Here is an 18,455-nt window from a genome sequence, read left to right as displayed (position 1 = left end):
GTAAGTCATTTATTTATAAATAGCAGAGCTACCGGCGTCGCTGCGTCACATTACAGTTACACGTATGAACAAGAAAACAAATAGAGAGATCTGTCGAGCTGAAAATTTGTGGTACTTTTTGGAATCGGTGTTGTTTGGATTTTTTCATGTGCACTATGCACATAGTAATTAATCAGTAAAGACGTCAGTAGATGCTTACTGTTTACGGTTGACAAAAGTGCTAACTGCTTTGAATATTGAATAAAAATGTAAATGCGCGTTTAATAAAAAACTAGTGCTAAATACATTTTCTACGAAGAAAAATGAAATAAAATACTGTATTTTCATTATGAAACGACTTTCATCATGCTGCCATTACCGAACATTATTATATACTTATGTTTGTCACAATGACGTCATAACTCCACAGTGGTGTAGTGGTTAGCGAGTTTGCGTTGAAAACCAGAGGTCGTGAGTTCAAACCTCACCTGGACCAAGCTTTAGGATCAAAATATACAGGCACTGAACTGTGAAAAGCAAATAATGCTCTTCTCCCCCTGTTTGCATATATTTCATCGGTTAGCTTTAAAATCACTGACCAGAGTTTACCAAAAAAATTAAAACTATTGGCGATGAATTATCAATAAACATCAAAAAGGTTCTTACTACCATCCCTATTCTATAGTTCTAAAAGATTAACCATAAAAAGCCATAGAAATGTTAACTTAGAAGTTAAGTAAATAAACAGGGTTTTTCAAGAATTTCGGCAAACTCTGTTTTTCTCTCTAGAGAGGTAAAAATATGATCATTAACTTTTAAAAATTGCTAGTCTTTAGGGTTTAAAACAAGCTTTGTACAGTCATGTAAAGGATTGTAATTTTCCCATACCAGGCGTCTATTATATTAGTATTTTTAATGAAAGTTGGACACAATCATTCTTCCTTTCAGAAAAAACCAAAATTTGACATTTAAAAGAATTACAATAGTCATTTCCAGGATTACGTAAATTCTAATCTCTATTAACTTTCGAACTGGAACATTAACTTCTTACACTAAGTCCTTATTGCCAAACATTCACATGCAAAGAGACAGATTTCCTTCAGCTATTGACCTAATGAGTTTCTGTTAGGTTTGAAGCTTTTCAGTTTGAAGGAGTTATCATTTGTGACTGGTTTCCAGTATGATAATAATTTACGTAAAATTGTTGATGCAGTACGTTTTTAATAAGAATAACAGAAATTATTCAAATACGTCTTTTTTTTCTTTATCTTGTTGCAGATTTTAATCTATATCGAACTTTCTTTCAATTATAAAATTTATATACAGAATTTCAATATTTTTCGAGTATTTCACATGTCAAGAATTAAATTTGACGCAGTCTTAAACATGCATTCAGAAGTCATGAATTATCGTTAATAGCAGAGCTACCGGCGCCGCGACAGCGTCGCATTACAGTTAGACGTGTGAAAAAGAAAATAAATAAAACTGTGTATTGAATTACTATCGAGTTGAAAATTCGTGGTAAGTTTTTGGAATCGGTGTTGTTCGGGTTTCTTCCAGTACGCAATGCTCATAGTAATTAATCAGTTAGACGTCAATAGACGCTTGCTGTTTACGGTTGACAAAAGCGTTTCGCTTACTGCTTTGAACATTGAATAAAAATGTAAATGAGCACCTGATAATAAGAATTTAGTGCTAAATACATTTTCTACGAAGAAAGAAAGGTAAAATACAATATTTTCAATGTGAAACGATTTTCGTCACGCTGCCACAACTGAAATTTATTATATATACTTATATTTGTGTTGATGACGTCATACTTTCCACATTGGTGCAGTGGTTAGCGAGGTCGCATTGAAGTCCAAAGGTCGGGAGTTCGATCCTCACCAGAAGCGTCTTTTTTTTTTTTTTAAATTTCTTTTTTATTTCAGTTTTTTTCTTTATTTATTATGGGTTTTGAAAGTATTGTAAAAAATAAGGTCATTCATGTGAAATTTAACAAGTGTTTTGTTAGTGATGTCAGGTTCCAATGTAGTATGGTACTGTCTGTACAGTAGTCAGTAGATAAAACTTTTTTTTTTAAAAAGGTTTTTGGATCAAAATTTACAGGGCATTGAACTGTGAAAAGCACAAAATGCTCTTCTCCCTGTTAACATATATTTCATCCACAAGCTTAAAAATCACTGACCAGAGTTTATTACTAGTAAAAAAAACTACTGACTATGAATTATCAATAAACATCAAAAAGGCTCCTACTAGTAACTACCATTCCTATTCTATACCAGTTGTACTAAAACATTTACCATAAAAATGTCATAGACTGTTAACTTCGCAGTTCAGTAAATAAAACAGAAATTTTCGAGAATTTCGGCAAAAAAGTGATTTTCTCTGGGTAAAATTCTCATCATTAACTTTTAAAGATGGCTAGTCTTTTGGTTTTTAAACAAGCTTTGTACATGTAAATGATTTTCATTCTCCCATACCAGAGGTCTATCATAGCAGTATTTTGCCTTAAAGTTGGACACATTCTAAAAAGAACTGTAACTTTCTTTAGTTCGTATATAGCATATTTGTAGAGTTTTCGCATGTCAAGATTTAATCTTAACGCATTCTAAGAAATTCATTCAGAAATCATGAATTATCATTTATTCATGAAAATGTTAATAGATCTTAAAGAACATAAACTTTCTAAAACGGATCCATAATTCCAGATAATTCCAGCAGCACTCCATTAGTTTTCAAGGGGCACTGGTGATTTTTTAAGGGAGCTCTGCCGTCTAGGTAGCACCTAAGTTCATATTACTTATAATTTTAATAGCAGAGCTACCGGCGCCGCAAAGCGGCGCCGACAGCGTCGCATTACGGTTAGACGTATGAAAAAGAAAATGAATAGAGAGATCTTACTGTGTATACTATCGAGTTGAAAATTCGTGGTACTTTTTGGAATCGGTGTTGTTCGGATTTTTTCAAGTACACGATGCACATAGTAATTAATCAGTAAAGACGTCAGTAGACGCTTACTGTTTACGGTTGACAAAAGCGTCTCACTGACTGCTTTGAATATTGAATAAAAATGTAAATGAGCGTTTGATAATAAGAAATTAGTGCTAAATACATTTTCTACGAAGAAAAAAAGAAATAAATTAAAATATTTTCAATTTGAAACGACTTTCGTCACGCTGCCATTACTGAACTTTATTATATATACTTATGTTTGTCCAGATGACGTCATAACTCCGCAGTGGTGTAGTGGTTAGCGAGTTCGCGTTGAAATCCAGAGGTCGTCAGTTCGAACCTCACCTGGATCAGATTTTTTTTTTAATTCCTTTTTTTTTTCAGGGTGTTTTTTTTTTGTATTATTATGAGTTTTGAAAATATTGTATAACTAAAGTCATTCATGTGAAATTTAACAAGTGTTTAGTTTTGATGTCAGGTTCCAATGTAGTGTCTGTGCAGTAGTCAGTAGACATAACTTTAAACAAGAGCACCGCCTTGCGGGTGCTGACGCTCATCTGATTTTTTTTGTGTAATAGAAATATTGTCCTACCCATGATTTTCTAAGTCTAAAAAGGGCCATCATTCTTGCAAAAAGCAGGATAGAGTTATGTTTCTTGATGTACAGTGTCCACTTATGATGGTGAAAAACTGTTGCAAGTTTTAAAGCAATAGCTTTGATAGTTTATGAGAAAAGTTGACTTAAACATAATACTCAACCAAGAAAATGATTTTCTAAGTCCAAATGGGGCAATAATTATTGCAAAAAGCAGGATGGAGTTATGTTGCTTGCTGTACAGCGTCAGCTTATGATGGTGAACAAGTGTTGCAAGTTTCAAAGCAATAGCTTTGATAGTTTAAGAGAAAAAGTTGACCTAAACATAAAACTTAACCAAGAAATCTGATATTTTCTAAGTCCAAAAGGGGCCATAAATCTTGCAAAAAGCAGGACGGAGTTATGTTTCTTGCTGTACAGGGTCAACTTATGATGGTGAAAAAGTGTTGCAAGTTTTAAAGCAATAGCTTTGATAGTTTAGGATAAAAGCTGACCTAAACATAAAACTTAACCAAGAAAACTGATTTTCTAAGTCCAAAAGGGGCAATAAATCTTGCAAAAAGCAAGATGGAGTTATGTTTCTTGATGTACAGGGTCTGCTTATGATGGTGAACAAGTATTCCAAGTTTCAAAGCAATAGCTTTGATAGTTTAGGAGAAAAGTTGACCTAAACATAAAACTTAACCAAGAAATCTGATATTTTCTAAGTACAAAAGAGGCCATAAATCTTGCAAAAAGCAAGATGGAGTTATGTTTCTTGCTATACAGGGTCAGCTTATGAAGGTGAACAAGTATTCCAAGTTTCAAAGCAATAGCTTTGATAGTTTAGGAGAAAAGCTGACCTAAACATAAAACTTAACCAGGCAACGCCGACGCAGACGCCGACGCCGACAACCGCTCAAGTGATGACAATAACTCATCATTTTTTTTCAAAAAATCAGATGAGCTAAAAAAAAAAAGCTTTAGGATCAAAATATACAGGCATTGAACTGTGAAAAGCAAATAATGCTCTTCTCCCGTTCACATATACATGTATTTCATTCGTTAGCTTTAAAATCACTGACCAAAGTTTATCAAAAAAACTAAAACTATTGGTGATGAATGATCAATAAACATCAAAAAGGTTCTTACTACCATCCCTATTCTATAGTGCTAAAAGATTAACCATAAAAAAGCCATAGATTGTTAACTTAAGTTCAGTAAATGACATTTAAAAGAATTTCAATAGTTATTTCCAGGATTTCGTAAATTCTAATTTCTATTAACTTTGGAATTGGAACATTAACTATTTACATTAAGTCCTCATTGCCAAACATTCACACGGAAAGAGGCAGAATTCCTTTGGCTATTGGCCTAATGAGATTCTGTTAGGTTTGAAATTTTCAAGGTTCAAGCTTTTCAATTTAAAGGAGTTATCATTTAAAACATGCATGCACTGGTGATTTTTCAAGGGAGCTCTGCTTTTTAGGTAGCACCTAATTTCATATTAGATCTAATAGAACATAAACTTCCTAAACAAATCCATAATTCCAGACAATTCCAACACCACTCCTTTAATTTTTAAGGGGCACTGTGATTTTTCAAGGGAGCTCTGCCTTTTAGGTAGCACCTAATTTCATATTATAGAATATTTACTAATTTTGTTTTTATTTACACCAGTTGGTGTTTTAAGCCAAAACTTTTAGATGGTGTGTTCAATTTTATAAATAACCGATTGCAATCAAATATTTCCATGGTGGTTGACTTTATCATCTGTCCAGGTTTATCATCAGTACCAGTAAAGCTTTATTACACCCTACCTACCCTAAAAAGAATCATGTTGGTGCGATTTACGAATTTCTATGACTGATTCGGGGTGCTCGGATGTTCTTGCAGACAACCAGTCTGCATTCTGTACATAAACCGGAACCGGAAAACATCGAAAAAATTGCCTCAGTATATGCAGACAACAAAGACGAATAACTATATACGGACGTGACCGTCACGGGGATTTTCATTCCCGGCGCTTCGCGCCCTGGATAAATCTCCTATAAAAAAAACTTACTGATCACAAAACAAATTTTAATCACTTGCCACAAGCACCAGCAGGCTAACAATAACTCTTTCACATATAGACAGTGTACTTTATTAAATCTAGTGGTAAATCTCCCCAACTACACGTAACACAATCATTCTAAAAATAAACATCAACCTGTGTTACTTGTTTTAAGATGTCTGGCTATACTAGTTCTGCAGTAACTTGTGCAAATATTGTTCAATTTTCTGAAACTTTGCATGTTTTTCCTGAGAGCTGCCATTTTGAAAATTGTTTTACAAAGTTTGAAAGAACGAATTTTTTTAATGGTATTAGTTTAAAATATACAGTCTGGGGGAGATAAATGTGTTAGTGTTATGGAAACACTACTGTAAAGTTAATTTGTTCATGTTAAATAAGACTTTTTATCCATTTATTCTGTTCTTATTTTTTCGCTGAAATTTCATTCGCATATTACAATTGCCGACACGTGATTCCCTAGCAACCTCATAACCAACACCGCATTACCGCTCTGAATCAGGAAATTAGTTCTCAAATTACCGTTAGCATTCCTTTGTTCTACAAAATTGAGATCCTCTTAAGCCAATAATAATAACTGTAAAATTACATTTTGTTAAGTTGAAGCCCACCAGAAGCTAAATAGCGAGAGTTACGCAATTTAAAACCTGACGCGCGCAATGATATACATTGTCATCTGTCAAAATTTCCCGCAATATCCATGTACACGAAAGTGATTGTTTTGGTGAAAGACTTTTGATTAAAAATTTAAGATGGCACAAGGAGACCCACGAAAATGGCATATGCCGGGATGGAGAATAGAACAAAAATACTCACCAGGTGTTCTTATTGGAAACTGGGACGAAGACAGATATATGGTAAGATCTGTAGGAGTCAACGGAGTTAAATGTTGACAAAATCATGTGATTCGGATCTAGAATACCATTCGGATTTCGGTCCATTTATTCTTAATTACTGCAAGTAAACGGGCGCATAAGCACTCCTATGTTATGAACATCTAGATTGATTACAAATTTGTAATATGAGTGTGCCCAGCTTTTTCTCACCTTCAGAGCAGAGCTAAAATTTCCAAATACATCTACATCTATATCGTTACAACCAACAATCGATTTCCGATTATGACTGGTTGGCGCTGTCAGAGAAACAGTTGTTAAAGAAATTTAGTATATTACAGTATTAAAAGTAAAAGATAAAAGGACAGTATGCTACAGTTAAAATAGGACAGAATGGAAGAATTACGTAGTGACTGCCGCCAGCCTCTCTGTAAAGATACTGAGGCTGGGGCTAGCTTTGACTGATGTGGGGAGGGAGTTCCAGAGGCGGATGGTTCTAGGGAAATAAGAGTTAGCAAAGTATTGAGTGCTGGAATAAGGGATCAAGTAGTTCAGGTTTCTAATGGGGGACAAGTAACCTTGGTCAATAGCAACGGTCTGGGTCCTTACTTTGTAAAACAAAAGTAATGAACAGTTTAACCTACGGTACTGGAGAGTTTTCCATTCTAAGGATTTCAACATTTCAGTTACACTGCTTGTATAGTTGTAATCATTCATAACATACCTAGCTGCTGACCTTTGGACTCGTTCAAGTTTATGGGTGAGGGTTTTCTGCCAGGGATGCCACACAGTTGAACAGTATTCTAGCTGGGGGCGGACATAGATGGTGTATGCAGCTTCTTTGACCTTTATGTTATCTGTCTTGACATTTCTCAGAATAAATCGAAGGGAAGAGGTTGCCTTAGAAGTTATGTTTTCTATGTGTTGTGACCAGTTCAAATCATTGGAGATAGTTATTCCTAGGTATTTAGCTGATGAGGTGGACTTTAACTACATAAGATTTGAAACCACGATGTGCTCAAGGAGTTTGGACGCAATACAGGTCAGAGAGATTGGTCGATAGTTGCTGGGTTTTGATTTGAGACCTTTTTTAAAGACTGGTGCAACTGTTGCCTTTTTCCAGTCTTGAGGGACAATGCCTGTATTTAGGGATAAATTGAAGATGTGGCAAAGGACGGGGGCGATTTCTTGATGAAGTTCCTTGAGAACACGGGGGGATAATTCATCTGGCCCCGACATTATAATAAAATAAAATAATAAAATAGCACCTCTTGAACAGACAGTATAGTAGTGTCCTGTAATATCGCGAGTTCTCTCGTATCGCGGTCACCGCCCTTTGCCGGAAATTCTTCGCCGAGCAGCATCGCAGTGACTTACATTTGTAAACCCAAAGAATTATAAAATACACAGAATGGCAACTAGTCCAACTAATTGTACGTGAGCCATGATATTGTGATAATTTTTGTATAGGTCAATATTTTTCCTCCACGTACAACATAGAAACTACCTTGTATGTGTTGAGACTTCCGCGCGTTTTCTGATCGGACGGCTCAACACAGACAAGGTTTTTTTTAAATCGCATTCAAACTATTAAAAAACAAAAATATTAGTGAATTTTTACGATACCTGGAAAGAATATCCATTTCTTCCTTCAATTCAGTTAATGTTTATATGAATAAATGGCAAAACATGAGTTTGTCACTGTTTTAAACAATACACCCTAAAGTTTACACAAATTTTACATGGCTCCGATTCGTGTCATGTGATCGATAACGACCAACCGCGCTGTCAGTGTGTATTGAATGTAATGGCGGACGTGTAATACAGCGAGGTAGACAAACTGAAACACATACAGTGTTTACGCTTTATTTACGTGTTTTCAGTTATTTTTAAACCGTAAAATGATTAAGTTTTATTATGTTTTATGATTTCATCGTGTAAATATATTGCCTGATCGTGTTTTTACCTAAATCTAATTTCAACACAGGAAAGGTTGTTCTTGGTTTTGATGTAAAGGAGGGATTATGACTTATCACAAAAATATCTCAGAATCACTTTTGACGTCAAATTATTTGGACTAAATGGCAACTTGCTTTAATCTCGCGTGATCTCGTGTCAGAGCGTGAATTGGCCTTATCTTAGTTAAAACAATGATTGGCGAGCATGGAGTTAAAATTTGTACATTTAAAACTACATTTAAAATACATTTTAGCTTCTAAAACAACATTAGTTTAATGTGAAATAGTCTTAAGAAACAAAGTACACCTTCGGTCCTTACCATCAAAAGGAGCGTGTTCATAAGGTGATGATTAATTTACGGATGAATAATTGGTTTTGCATACAAAATGGCACATGGAGAACGCATCACTTCCGGTTAACGAGATCTCATTCAGTAGTCACGGGATGTTGGCGAGATTTGCTCTATATGCCGTTCAAGTTGCCGATCTATTTATTTTATAGCTCTGTGGTAAACCGGAACCACCAGATTTTGATTACAAATATTTCTTGCAAAATTCCATCGTAAATGTTAAGTATTACTTAGTTTTATCGCAACCATTCAATATCTCAAAATAATCTATCCCGTATAAACTGACAGGTAAACGTGTCAAAAGTATAATAGCAGATATCTTACCTTTGTGACCTATTTGCCCTGAAGGAAATTACAAAATGGTTTGAGAAGAATATCTTCTTATAAAGTGTCGTGTCAAAAAATACATGCACATGTACAAAGAATCATTCAAAACTTACTAAAAATACGCAGCAACATCATTATTGTTTTTGTTTTTTAACCACATTTTCTATTTACGTTCACGAGGTCACGTAACAGAAATCTGTTTGCCAAAAATCGTTTTACTTCATATTTTTAAATTGCTGCCGCTTTTTCATTATTTAAATATGTGTTTAAAAACCCAGTAATTTAAAATTCAAATATTTCCACTTTATTTACAGTTTCAAAGGGGAAATCAAAAGCACAACAGTACACATAGAGTAGATTTTCGTAATTATGGTGGTCACAGGCCGGATGTAGTTGTTCGTAGAAAGGCCTTGTTAAGAAATGATGGTCTTGGACCTGAGAATTTGTTTTGGCACCATGGCCAGAGGTACACCAACAACATGTTGTCTTGGTACGACGAACACTACAACGGCCGATGGCAGGAAAACAACTTCCCACCAAGCAGACAGTGGAACAGCCATCAGTTGGCATGGGGACCTGAAAAATCAGACTATCCTTTACAAGGTATATACTTTTGTATTCTGCCTTAAACTAGAAACAGTTATGCACATGCGTAAAATACTAAAACAGCAAACACGACTCTCTCTTCAAAAGTATATTGCACATAAATACGAGCATATCATTTATTTATGAAAGTAAACATCATTTACATGACAAGGAGTGTTGTATTGAGAAGGTTCATTTAGATCATGTCCACCAGCTAAGTTTTTTTGGGAGATCATAGATCTATTGATGGCAGGATCAAGAGTTTGGCCCTTTGGCGAGGCATTTCATTTTGCTCCGTAACAATTGATAAACACTTGTTTGAAACTATTCATCCTCTACCTCTGATTCATGTGAGGGAGTTGGCAGTTTCTTGCTGAGGACAGGTCAGTACTGGTCAGTACTGGTATAGAATCCAGGAACACTTAATGCCAGCATAAATATAATTGAAATACTTTAAAAAACAGGGCTCCCCACAGGGTTTTTTTTCGGCCGTTTTTATAGCCGTTATTCGGCTATATTCCCAATCCCAAAAAGTATGTATTTTTCCCAAAATGAGTGCAAAAATTCCCAATCTACATTCTGAAAAAAATTTCATCAAAATTGCACAAACATTGACCAAATTATGGACAATTTTGTAATGGAAGTATGTTAAAAGAGGTTGTACAATGTGAAACAAATGTATGAGAAAGTGCTTAAACACATCTTTACTATATCCTATGGGACTAAATATTTCCCAATTTGAAACATTTACGCGTCGAAATTCCCAATTCTGGAGGTATAGGCTATGTTCCCAAATTAGCTAGAAAAAACCCTGCCCCATGTTTCCCACCCCCTACCACTAAAAAAACCCAACAAAGTCTTTACTAGGATTATTCATCTGCTGTTTGGAGATATTTATAAGTAATGGATCTTCAAAGGTGTTTCAGAAATATCTAAAATTTGATAAATATGTTCTATTTTGATATATTACAATTAGTCTCAAAACCTTGCTCTGATACATATTTATGTCTCCCCCGCTCTGGGGGAGACATATTGTTTTTGCCCTGTACGTCCGTACGTCACACTTCATCTCCGAGCAATAACTGGAGAACCATTTGACCTAGAACCTCAAACTTCATAGAGTTGTAGGGCTGCTGGAGTAGACGACCCATATTGTTTTTGGGGTCACTCCTTCAAAGGTCAAGGTCACAGGGGCCTGAACATTGAAAACCATTTCCGATCAATAACTAGAGAACCACTTGACCCAGAATGTTGAAACTTCATAGGATGATTGGTCATGCAGAGTAGATGACCCCTATTGATTTTGGGGTCACTCCATCAAAGGTCAAGGTCACAGGGGCCTGAACATTGAAAACCATTTCAGATCAATAACTAGAGAACCACTTGACCCAGACTGTTGAAACTTCATAGGATGATTGGTCATGAAGAGTAGATGACCCCTATTGATTTTGGGGTCACTCCGTTAAAGGTCAAGGTCACAGGGGCCTGAACATTGAAAACCATTTCCGATCAATAACTAGAGAACCACTTGACCCAGAATGTTGAAACTTCATAGGATGATTAGTCATGAAGAGTAGATGACCCCTATTGATTTTGGGATCACTCGATCAAAGGTCAAGGTCACAGGGGCCTGAACATTGAAAACCATTTCCAGTCAGTAACTTGAGAACCACTTGACCCAGAATGCTGAAACTTCATAGGATGATTGGTCATGCAGAGTAGATGACCTCAATGATTTTGGGGTCACTCCGTTAAAGGTCAAGGTCACAGGGGTCCAAACATTGAAAACCATTTCTAGTCAGTAACTTGAGAACCACTTGACCCAGAATGATGAAACTTCATAGGATGATTGGTCATGCAGAGTAGATGACCCCTAATGATTTTGGGGTCACTCTGTTAAAGGTCAAGGTCACTGGGGCCAGAACATGGAAAATTATTTCCAATCAATAACTTGAGAACCTCTCGACCCAGAATGTTGAAACTTCATAGGATGATTGTTCATGACCCGTATTGTTTTTGGGGTAAATCTGTTAAAGGTCGAGTTCACAGGGGCCTGAACAGTCATAACCAGTTCCAATCAATAACTTGAGAACCACTTGACCCAGAATGTTGAAACTTCATAGGATGATTGAACATGCAGAGTAGATGACCCCTATTTATTTTGCGGTCACTTGATCAAAGGTCAAGGTCACAGGAGCCTGAATAGTGACTTGAGAACCACTAGGCCAAGAGTGTTGAAATTTAGTGGGATGACTGGACATGCCAAGTGGATGATCCCTATTGCAGCCAACCATCAGTGTCTCTTTGACTTTCACTCCTGACCCCTATTGACTTCTTGCCTATAGGATGTTGCATTGGGGGAGACATGTGCTTTTTTACAAAAGCATTTTCATTTTCATATTTATAGATAAGATGACAATTTCAGTTTGTTTCAAGTAATTCAACATCTGAAACATGTAGGGAAGTTGTTACTTGCTTATTCCTGATGAACAAAATTTAATGAGGCGCGCCATGAGAAAACCAACATAGTGGCTTTGCGACCAGCATGGATCCATGCTGTTCGCTTTCAAAGCCTATTGCAATTAGAGAAACTGTTAGCGAATAGCATGGATTCTGGTCTGGATCCATGCTGGTCGCAAAGCCACTGTGTTGGTTTTCTCATGGCACAGCTCAATTGAGTGCTTTAGTACAGAATCCATGAAGACTAGTTTTAAGTTAAATGGCTATAACTAGGATGGGCCATAATCAGAATGGCCAACCTTTGTAACTTATAGATATTAGACACAAGAGTGGGGAGAGGGAGAAGGGGTGGGGGAGGAACTTGATTGAGGTCACATTTTTGCTAATAATTTCTTTTATTACTTGACAAAATTTAATGGAAGACAGGAAAACTATTGCTTTTCTCAGCACAAAGCGTCTGTGACACGTTTTAACACTTCCCCCAACTCCTAGTATGCATGTTATCTATATAAATCATACACATTTTGTCTACACAGGTGAAAAAGTATTGAAAATGTCTGGCAGATTTTTTGTGTGAAGGAAAGCACCAGTCCTGTTTTCATGTCTTTGATACTTTTTATGTTATTTTTATTGATCAAGTGATAAGGAAATTATAGGTAAAATATGTTACCTAAATCAAGCAATTTGCCTGTATGTATGAATGTGTTGACCATGCACTCTGCATCAGATTACATTACGAAATATTATTTAAAAAAAGATGTTAAAGTTCAATAATTAAGCAAAGAAATTACTATACGACAGACAAACTGCAGTAAATGTGAATAAATTTTACAGCGACCCTTATTATTGGTATGCCAATTGGTAAGAAATATTTAATCAGAACTTTTTATAAGTTACTAAAATGCTTAGCATGGCGAGTTAATTATGCATGTGACAGGTCACTTATTAATTTGTGAATTGGTTTATAGTACATGTATGCTTATTGAGCAGTGTTTAATGAATGAGGTAATGGAGTTTTATTTATTATATACATATATATCAACAACTTTTTTAATTTTGCTTTAAAGTCAGTCAGATTTTGTTTTGTTTGTGCTTTGATAATAGAAGCTTATTAAAACTTGTGAGTATTTGTAGACAGAGCTGACTTTTGGATGTAGTATGGACTGCCTAATATAATATTAACTCCAAAAGGGGGAAATGCCATTTTCAAGGGCAGATAACTCTCAGTACTGGTGACCTATGACTTTTATTGCATATCTTTGTGTCTTAGATGATTAACCTTCAATATCCAAAGTTTGAAAAAATTCTGTCATTGGAAAAAATTTCGTGCATCTCATATGTATACAGAGACTAGCATACACATTTGAGCCACACCTTGAAAAAAAAACAACAGTGCATTTGCGACAAGCATGGATCAGGACCAGACTACACGAATGCTGTTCACTTTCAAAGCCTATTGCAAGTAGAGAAACCGAAAGTGACCAGCGTGGATCCTGACCAGACTGCGTGGATGCACAGGCTGGTCTGGATCCATGCTGGTGGCAAATGTACTGTCATGTTGGTTTTTTCATGGTGCGGCACATTTGATTAACTTCTGGATGCAGTTGGATAATACCGCTAGTGTAATGAATTATACAGATGTATGCTATGGATGTTGCTTATTTTTTGGAGTTGTTTAGGTATTATTACTTTGAAATTATTTATAAGAATTTCTGACTGTCAAATTGTTAACATAATTATTATATAAAGTTTTAAAGTCAAAATTAAGAACTTCTTCATTCAGGGCATTTGTTTCTAGGGCTGACTAAAGGTCAAAGGTCTACTTTCCCCACTTCCACATAATTATATATCTCTCTCTCCCCCCACCCTTAAATAAATTTGGGTGAAAACTTCCCCTTGTTATATCGTACAGTTATTTTTTTGCAGTGTAAGTGTTGAAACTCTGAAAAGAACAGTTATTTTACTATTCAAGTGTAAAGAATAGAAATTATAAGTTTATCATTATCCACGGTTTTGTGTAACTCACTACAGTTTCCATATGATTTATGTAGAAAATTATTCCCCTTTGTCTAGAAAATGTTGCAAATATATCCATGGGTAAGGAACATATTTAGAGAAAATATTCTGTCCCTGAGAAATATGTGCAAAACAGGGGTTGATAACTTCTTTGAAATCAGGTCGGCCTGAAAGCCAGTGCAAAATGCCCACAACTATTAAAATCGCAATAATTTCATTTGTTGTATTTCTGTAGTTTCTAGAGAAAGTAAAAGAGGAGGAGGTAATATTTCAAACTGTTGCACCCTTTATAAGCTGTTGAACCCCTTTGAAATATATTCATATTTCAGATGTTATCTGATGTGTTCAAATTTAAAACCTTGTTAACATGTTCATATTTTGAAACATATTTAACATGTTCATATTTTGAAACATATTATAACATGTACATATTTCAAACATATGTATCAGTAACATTGTCATGATTGTGCAGTTTGCATAATTGAGCCGTGCCGTGAGAAAACCATCATGATAGTGGGTTTGCGACTTGCTATTCGCTTTCAAAGCCTATTGGAATTAGAGAAACTGTTAGCGAACAGCATGGATCCTGACCAGACTGCGCAGATGCGCATGCTAGTCTGGATCCATGCAGGTCGCAAACCCACTATGTTGGTTTTCTCGTGGTGCGGCTCAATTATTTTGTGAATTAAAGTAGTTCATTCACACTTTTGTTTGGCTAGAAAAAAAAAGAAACCCGCTCAAAATTCGTTAAAACTTGTATTCCGTGTAAATGACCGATTGTAAAAATTATTATTAGCATATAAAATTTGGAAAGTTTCATCGTTTAATATAAAAGACAATTTTCTTGAAAGGATAAAATTTCCCCCAAGATACTTTTGATATATGTAAGAATTCATGCATTTTGTCGGTGCTGGTTTTCACATATTTCGTTTTCCTAATGGCAGATAATGGTATAAATGAGACAAGTTTTTTATCCAAAAGTGCGTTTTTTATTCAAAAGTGCGACTGAATCTACTTCTAAAAAACCCTGTTCAGGGTCAAAGGGATCAATGCACATTTTCTGGCGTACAGCATGCCTTTATATACACTGTACAGTTTGGAGATAAATGACATCTGATCTGAAACAAAAAAAAGTCGGAAGCTTTAAACTCTTACCTCGCACTGTCCCTCTGGTCAAGGCGTTGTATGCCGGGAAGTATGCATTGATCCATATAACCATTTGGCTGTTAAATATATGTTGTGTTGAAAGTTCTGTCTGCCATAAAACCTTAGGTTGAGTTTATTAACAAGCATGTACTCTGTATTTGTCTTAACGTTTGTTTACTTGTTTATGAGTATGAACTGACAAAGATATTCCTTGGTGTTATGGTGTTGTTGTTAATGGTAAGACTCATATATAACCGAAAAAAACATACTGTTTGGTATACCTTATCCTGTAACAAGGTTTTTGGTTTTAATTCCTTGATTTTTCTTTAAAATATAATTTCAGTATAAGAATTGTAAATCATTTTAAGGAACTTCAACCTTTAGCCTGCTAAATTTCTAAAATGAACTGGTCCGTCATTTAATTTGGGCAGTACCATTCATTATTCAAAGGGTGTTCACTGAAAATTTACTGACTGAATAGCAAACAGCACAGACTGTGATCAGCTTACTGTTGTGCAGGTTGATCTTTGTCTGCACTGGTTGCAAAGGAGAATCCCTTTCTGCTGCAGGCTAATGGTTCATTGCCAAAAATGACTTTAATGTAGAATTATATATAAAGTTTCTGTTGAAATTTTCACCTTTGGTTTTCTATTAGAATATTCAAAATAGCACGGTTTAGCATGCAAAATTAAATTTTTGCACGTATAATATTAAAATGATGTAGAATACCTTGATGTTACTCTATCTTACTTTCAGTCCCCTTGCATAATCTGAAGAAAAGTCACTGTATCCTAGATAATGGATCTTGCAAAATGAAAGAGAAAGTTAAAAAAACCTTGTTAGACTAGAAAACAAAGCCCTCTGTTTAGCGTTACCTGTCTGACCTTAAAATTAAGCCCAATTTTATCTTGATTTTTTTTTTTTTATATATTTGTTTTTTATTTGCTGTCAGCAGTCTGAATGTAAGGGATATTTTGGTAGTTAAAAAATTTATTCATTAAAAGTTTATTGTATTGATATTCCCGTTTTTATAATACTTTGTAAGATAGAAATTAGAGAGGTGAAAAATGGAAAAGAAAAAAATAGACTAACATACCATGATACCTAACCTTTTCTTATTTCGGTCAGGTAACCTTAAACATGGGTATTTTTCTTTCTGGCCGTATGTATTTGGTACACCAAACAGTAGACCATAGAAACTTATAAACAGGAAGTAAGAAATTTATATAAACCATATTTTTCAGTAATTTGTAGCTAATGTATTTTATGAATACACTTTAGAATCATACATGTTAATAGAATTTGCATGAATTAATTATTCGTTAAGCCACATTAAAGTGCCGATTGCTTGGGAATGAGCTAAATACAGTCGGAACACGATATCTTTAACTTGCGTATCTGAGAAAATTCTGGCTATCTCGAAGACATTTTCAAGTCTCGTCCCAAAAAACATGTGCACAAAATATTATTTTAAGTCAAATTTCGTTTATCTCAAATTAAAACATCCGATCCTTTAGAATTAAAGATACCGAGTTTCCACTGTACTCATGTTATCCAGGGTTTTTAGAGATGCAAACACAGAATGTATATGGAAAACAGTTGTGTACGATTCAGCCCTTGGCTTGTTCCATTGACACTTAACTTTAGCCTGCTAAATTTCTAAAATGGACTGGCCAGTCATTCAGTTTGGGCAATACCATTTATTATTCGAAGGCATCTTCACTGAAAATTTACTGACTTGAGTAGAATATTACTTTATGCAAGCACTCCCGGCTAAAGGTTGAGCACATATATTGTATTGTTCCATGAAAACCAAAATGTCAGCATGCAAGCATGGCAGCTTCTCAGATATCTCATTCAGTAATGTGAAATCATTTCATTTTGTGGGCATGACATCTTGTGGCTAAATTTAGAAACAAACTCATGGATTTCATTCTGTCTGAAGATGAAAATGAATTGGAATGGGTATTTGTCCACTTTAAAATAAACTGGTATTTAATATCTTTGATTGAAACATTACACAACTGCTAAAAAATTAGTCCCCGACAAATATTAATGATTATCACAATATTGCATTGACATTGAAAAGAAAATATTGCCCCTGAAAGATTTTTTCTGTGAGCATGGTGATTTTTCTTTGAGCATGGAGTGTTTTCCTTCTTGAATCTTGAAATTTCTTTTCTGCGAGCATGGCATTTTTTGCTATTTACATTATGAAAGATTTTTTTCTGTGAGCATGGAGTGTTTTCCTTTGCATCTTAAAAGATTTTTTCTGTGAGCATGGAGTTTTTTGCTACTTCGCATCTTGAAAGATTTTTTTTCTGTGAGCATGGAGTCATTTCCTGCTTGCATCTTGAAAGATTTTTTTATGTGAGCATGGAGATTTTTCCAACTTGCGCCTTGAAAGATTTTTTATGCCCACCCCACAACCCCACTTCGAAGAAGGAGGGATATATTGCTTTGCAGATGTCTGTCGGTCGGTCTGTTTGTAGACCAATCTGTTTCAGTGACCCTGAACAGTTAAATGGTTTCCGGATGATAACTCAAGATTGCTTGGGCCTTAAGGATCGTGAAAGTTGATAAAGAGATTCATCATGACCAGCAGATGACCCCTGTTGATTAAGAGGTCAAAGGTCAAGGTCACAGTAACCAGGAACAGTAGATCGGTTTCCGAGTGATAACTCAAGATGGCTTGGGCCTAGGATCAGGAAAATTGATAGGGAGATTGGAGCATATACTTCAAAGATGTAAGAGGCATGACCAGGAGGGAGCTGTGACTTGGCCGATAGATACCTCAATTCACCAGAAACTGTTTGGAGGCATTGAGGATCTGCGGCAAACCACAAGTTTTATCGAGGCCACTGGTCTGACAGTGTAGTCGTGTACGAGAAGAAGAAGGGAGATTGATCATGAGCCGCAGATGACCCCTACTGATTTTGAGGTCATTTGGTCAAAGTTCAAGGTCAGCTTGGCCAGGAACAGTTAAACGGCTTCTGGACGATAACTTGAGAACGCTTGGGCCAAGGGTCATGAAAGATGATAAAGAGGTTCATCATACCAGCAGACGACCCCTATTTATATTAAGGTCAGTAGGTCAAAGGTCAAGGTTACAGTGACCTGGAACATTTAAACCGTTTCCAGACAATAACATGAGAACGCTTGGGCGTAGGATGATGAAACTTGATAGGGAGGTTGGTC

The 18,455-nt window shown here is 35.6% G+C and overlaps 2 protein-coding genes across 5 annotated transcripts in view; one reads left to right on the top strand and one right to left on the bottom strand.

The window, feature by feature from the left end:
* LOC123527524 (28S ribosomal protein S22, mitochondrial-like) overlaps nt 1–5,870 on the bottom strand; it is a 32,379-nt gene extending 26,509 nt beyond the window's left edge. The window contains exon 1 of one of the 2 annotated variants that reach the window (XM_053523440.1): nt 5,721–5,870. In XM_053523440.1, the coding sequence (XP_053379415.1) occupies nt 5,721–5,826 (106 nt within the window). In that variant the 5' untranslated portion in view covers nt 5,827–5,870. The remainder of the gene's footprint in view (nt 1–5,720) is intronic. The other variant, XM_053523441.1, reaches the window with a different exon arrangement.
* A 203-nt stretch (nt 5,871–6,073) lies between these two features.
* LOC123527525 (cilia- and flagella-associated protein 107-like) overlaps nt 6,074–18,455 on the top strand; it is a 30,527-nt gene continuing 18,145 nt past the window's right edge. Inside the window, exons 1-3 of one of the 3 annotated variants that reach the window (XM_045307039.2) lie at nt 6,074–6,439; nt 9,365–9,653; nt 14,347–14,373. In XM_045307039.2, coding sequence (XP_045162974.1) covers nt 6,335–6,439; nt 9,365–9,653; nt 14,347–14,373 — 421 coding nt within the window. In that variant the 5' untranslated portion in view covers nt 6,074–6,334. Of the gene's footprint in view, nt 6,440–9,364; nt 9,654–12,929; nt 12,957–14,346; nt 14,374–18,455 lie in introns of all 3 variants that reach the window. The other 2 variants (XM_053523439.1, XM_045307040.2) reach the window with 2 other exon arrangements.

The sequence above is a fragment of the Mercenaria mercenaria genome, chromosome 14 (assembly GCF_021730395.1).
Source record: "Mercenaria mercenaria strain notata chromosome 14, MADL_Memer_1, whole genome shotgun sequence".
In the NCBI taxonomy this organism is placed as follows: Eukaryota; Metazoa; Mollusca; class Bivalvia; order Venerida; family Veneridae; genus Mercenaria; species Mercenaria mercenaria.
Note: the sequence above shows the minus strand (reverse complement) of the source record. Positions and strands in the feature narration are given on the sequence as shown.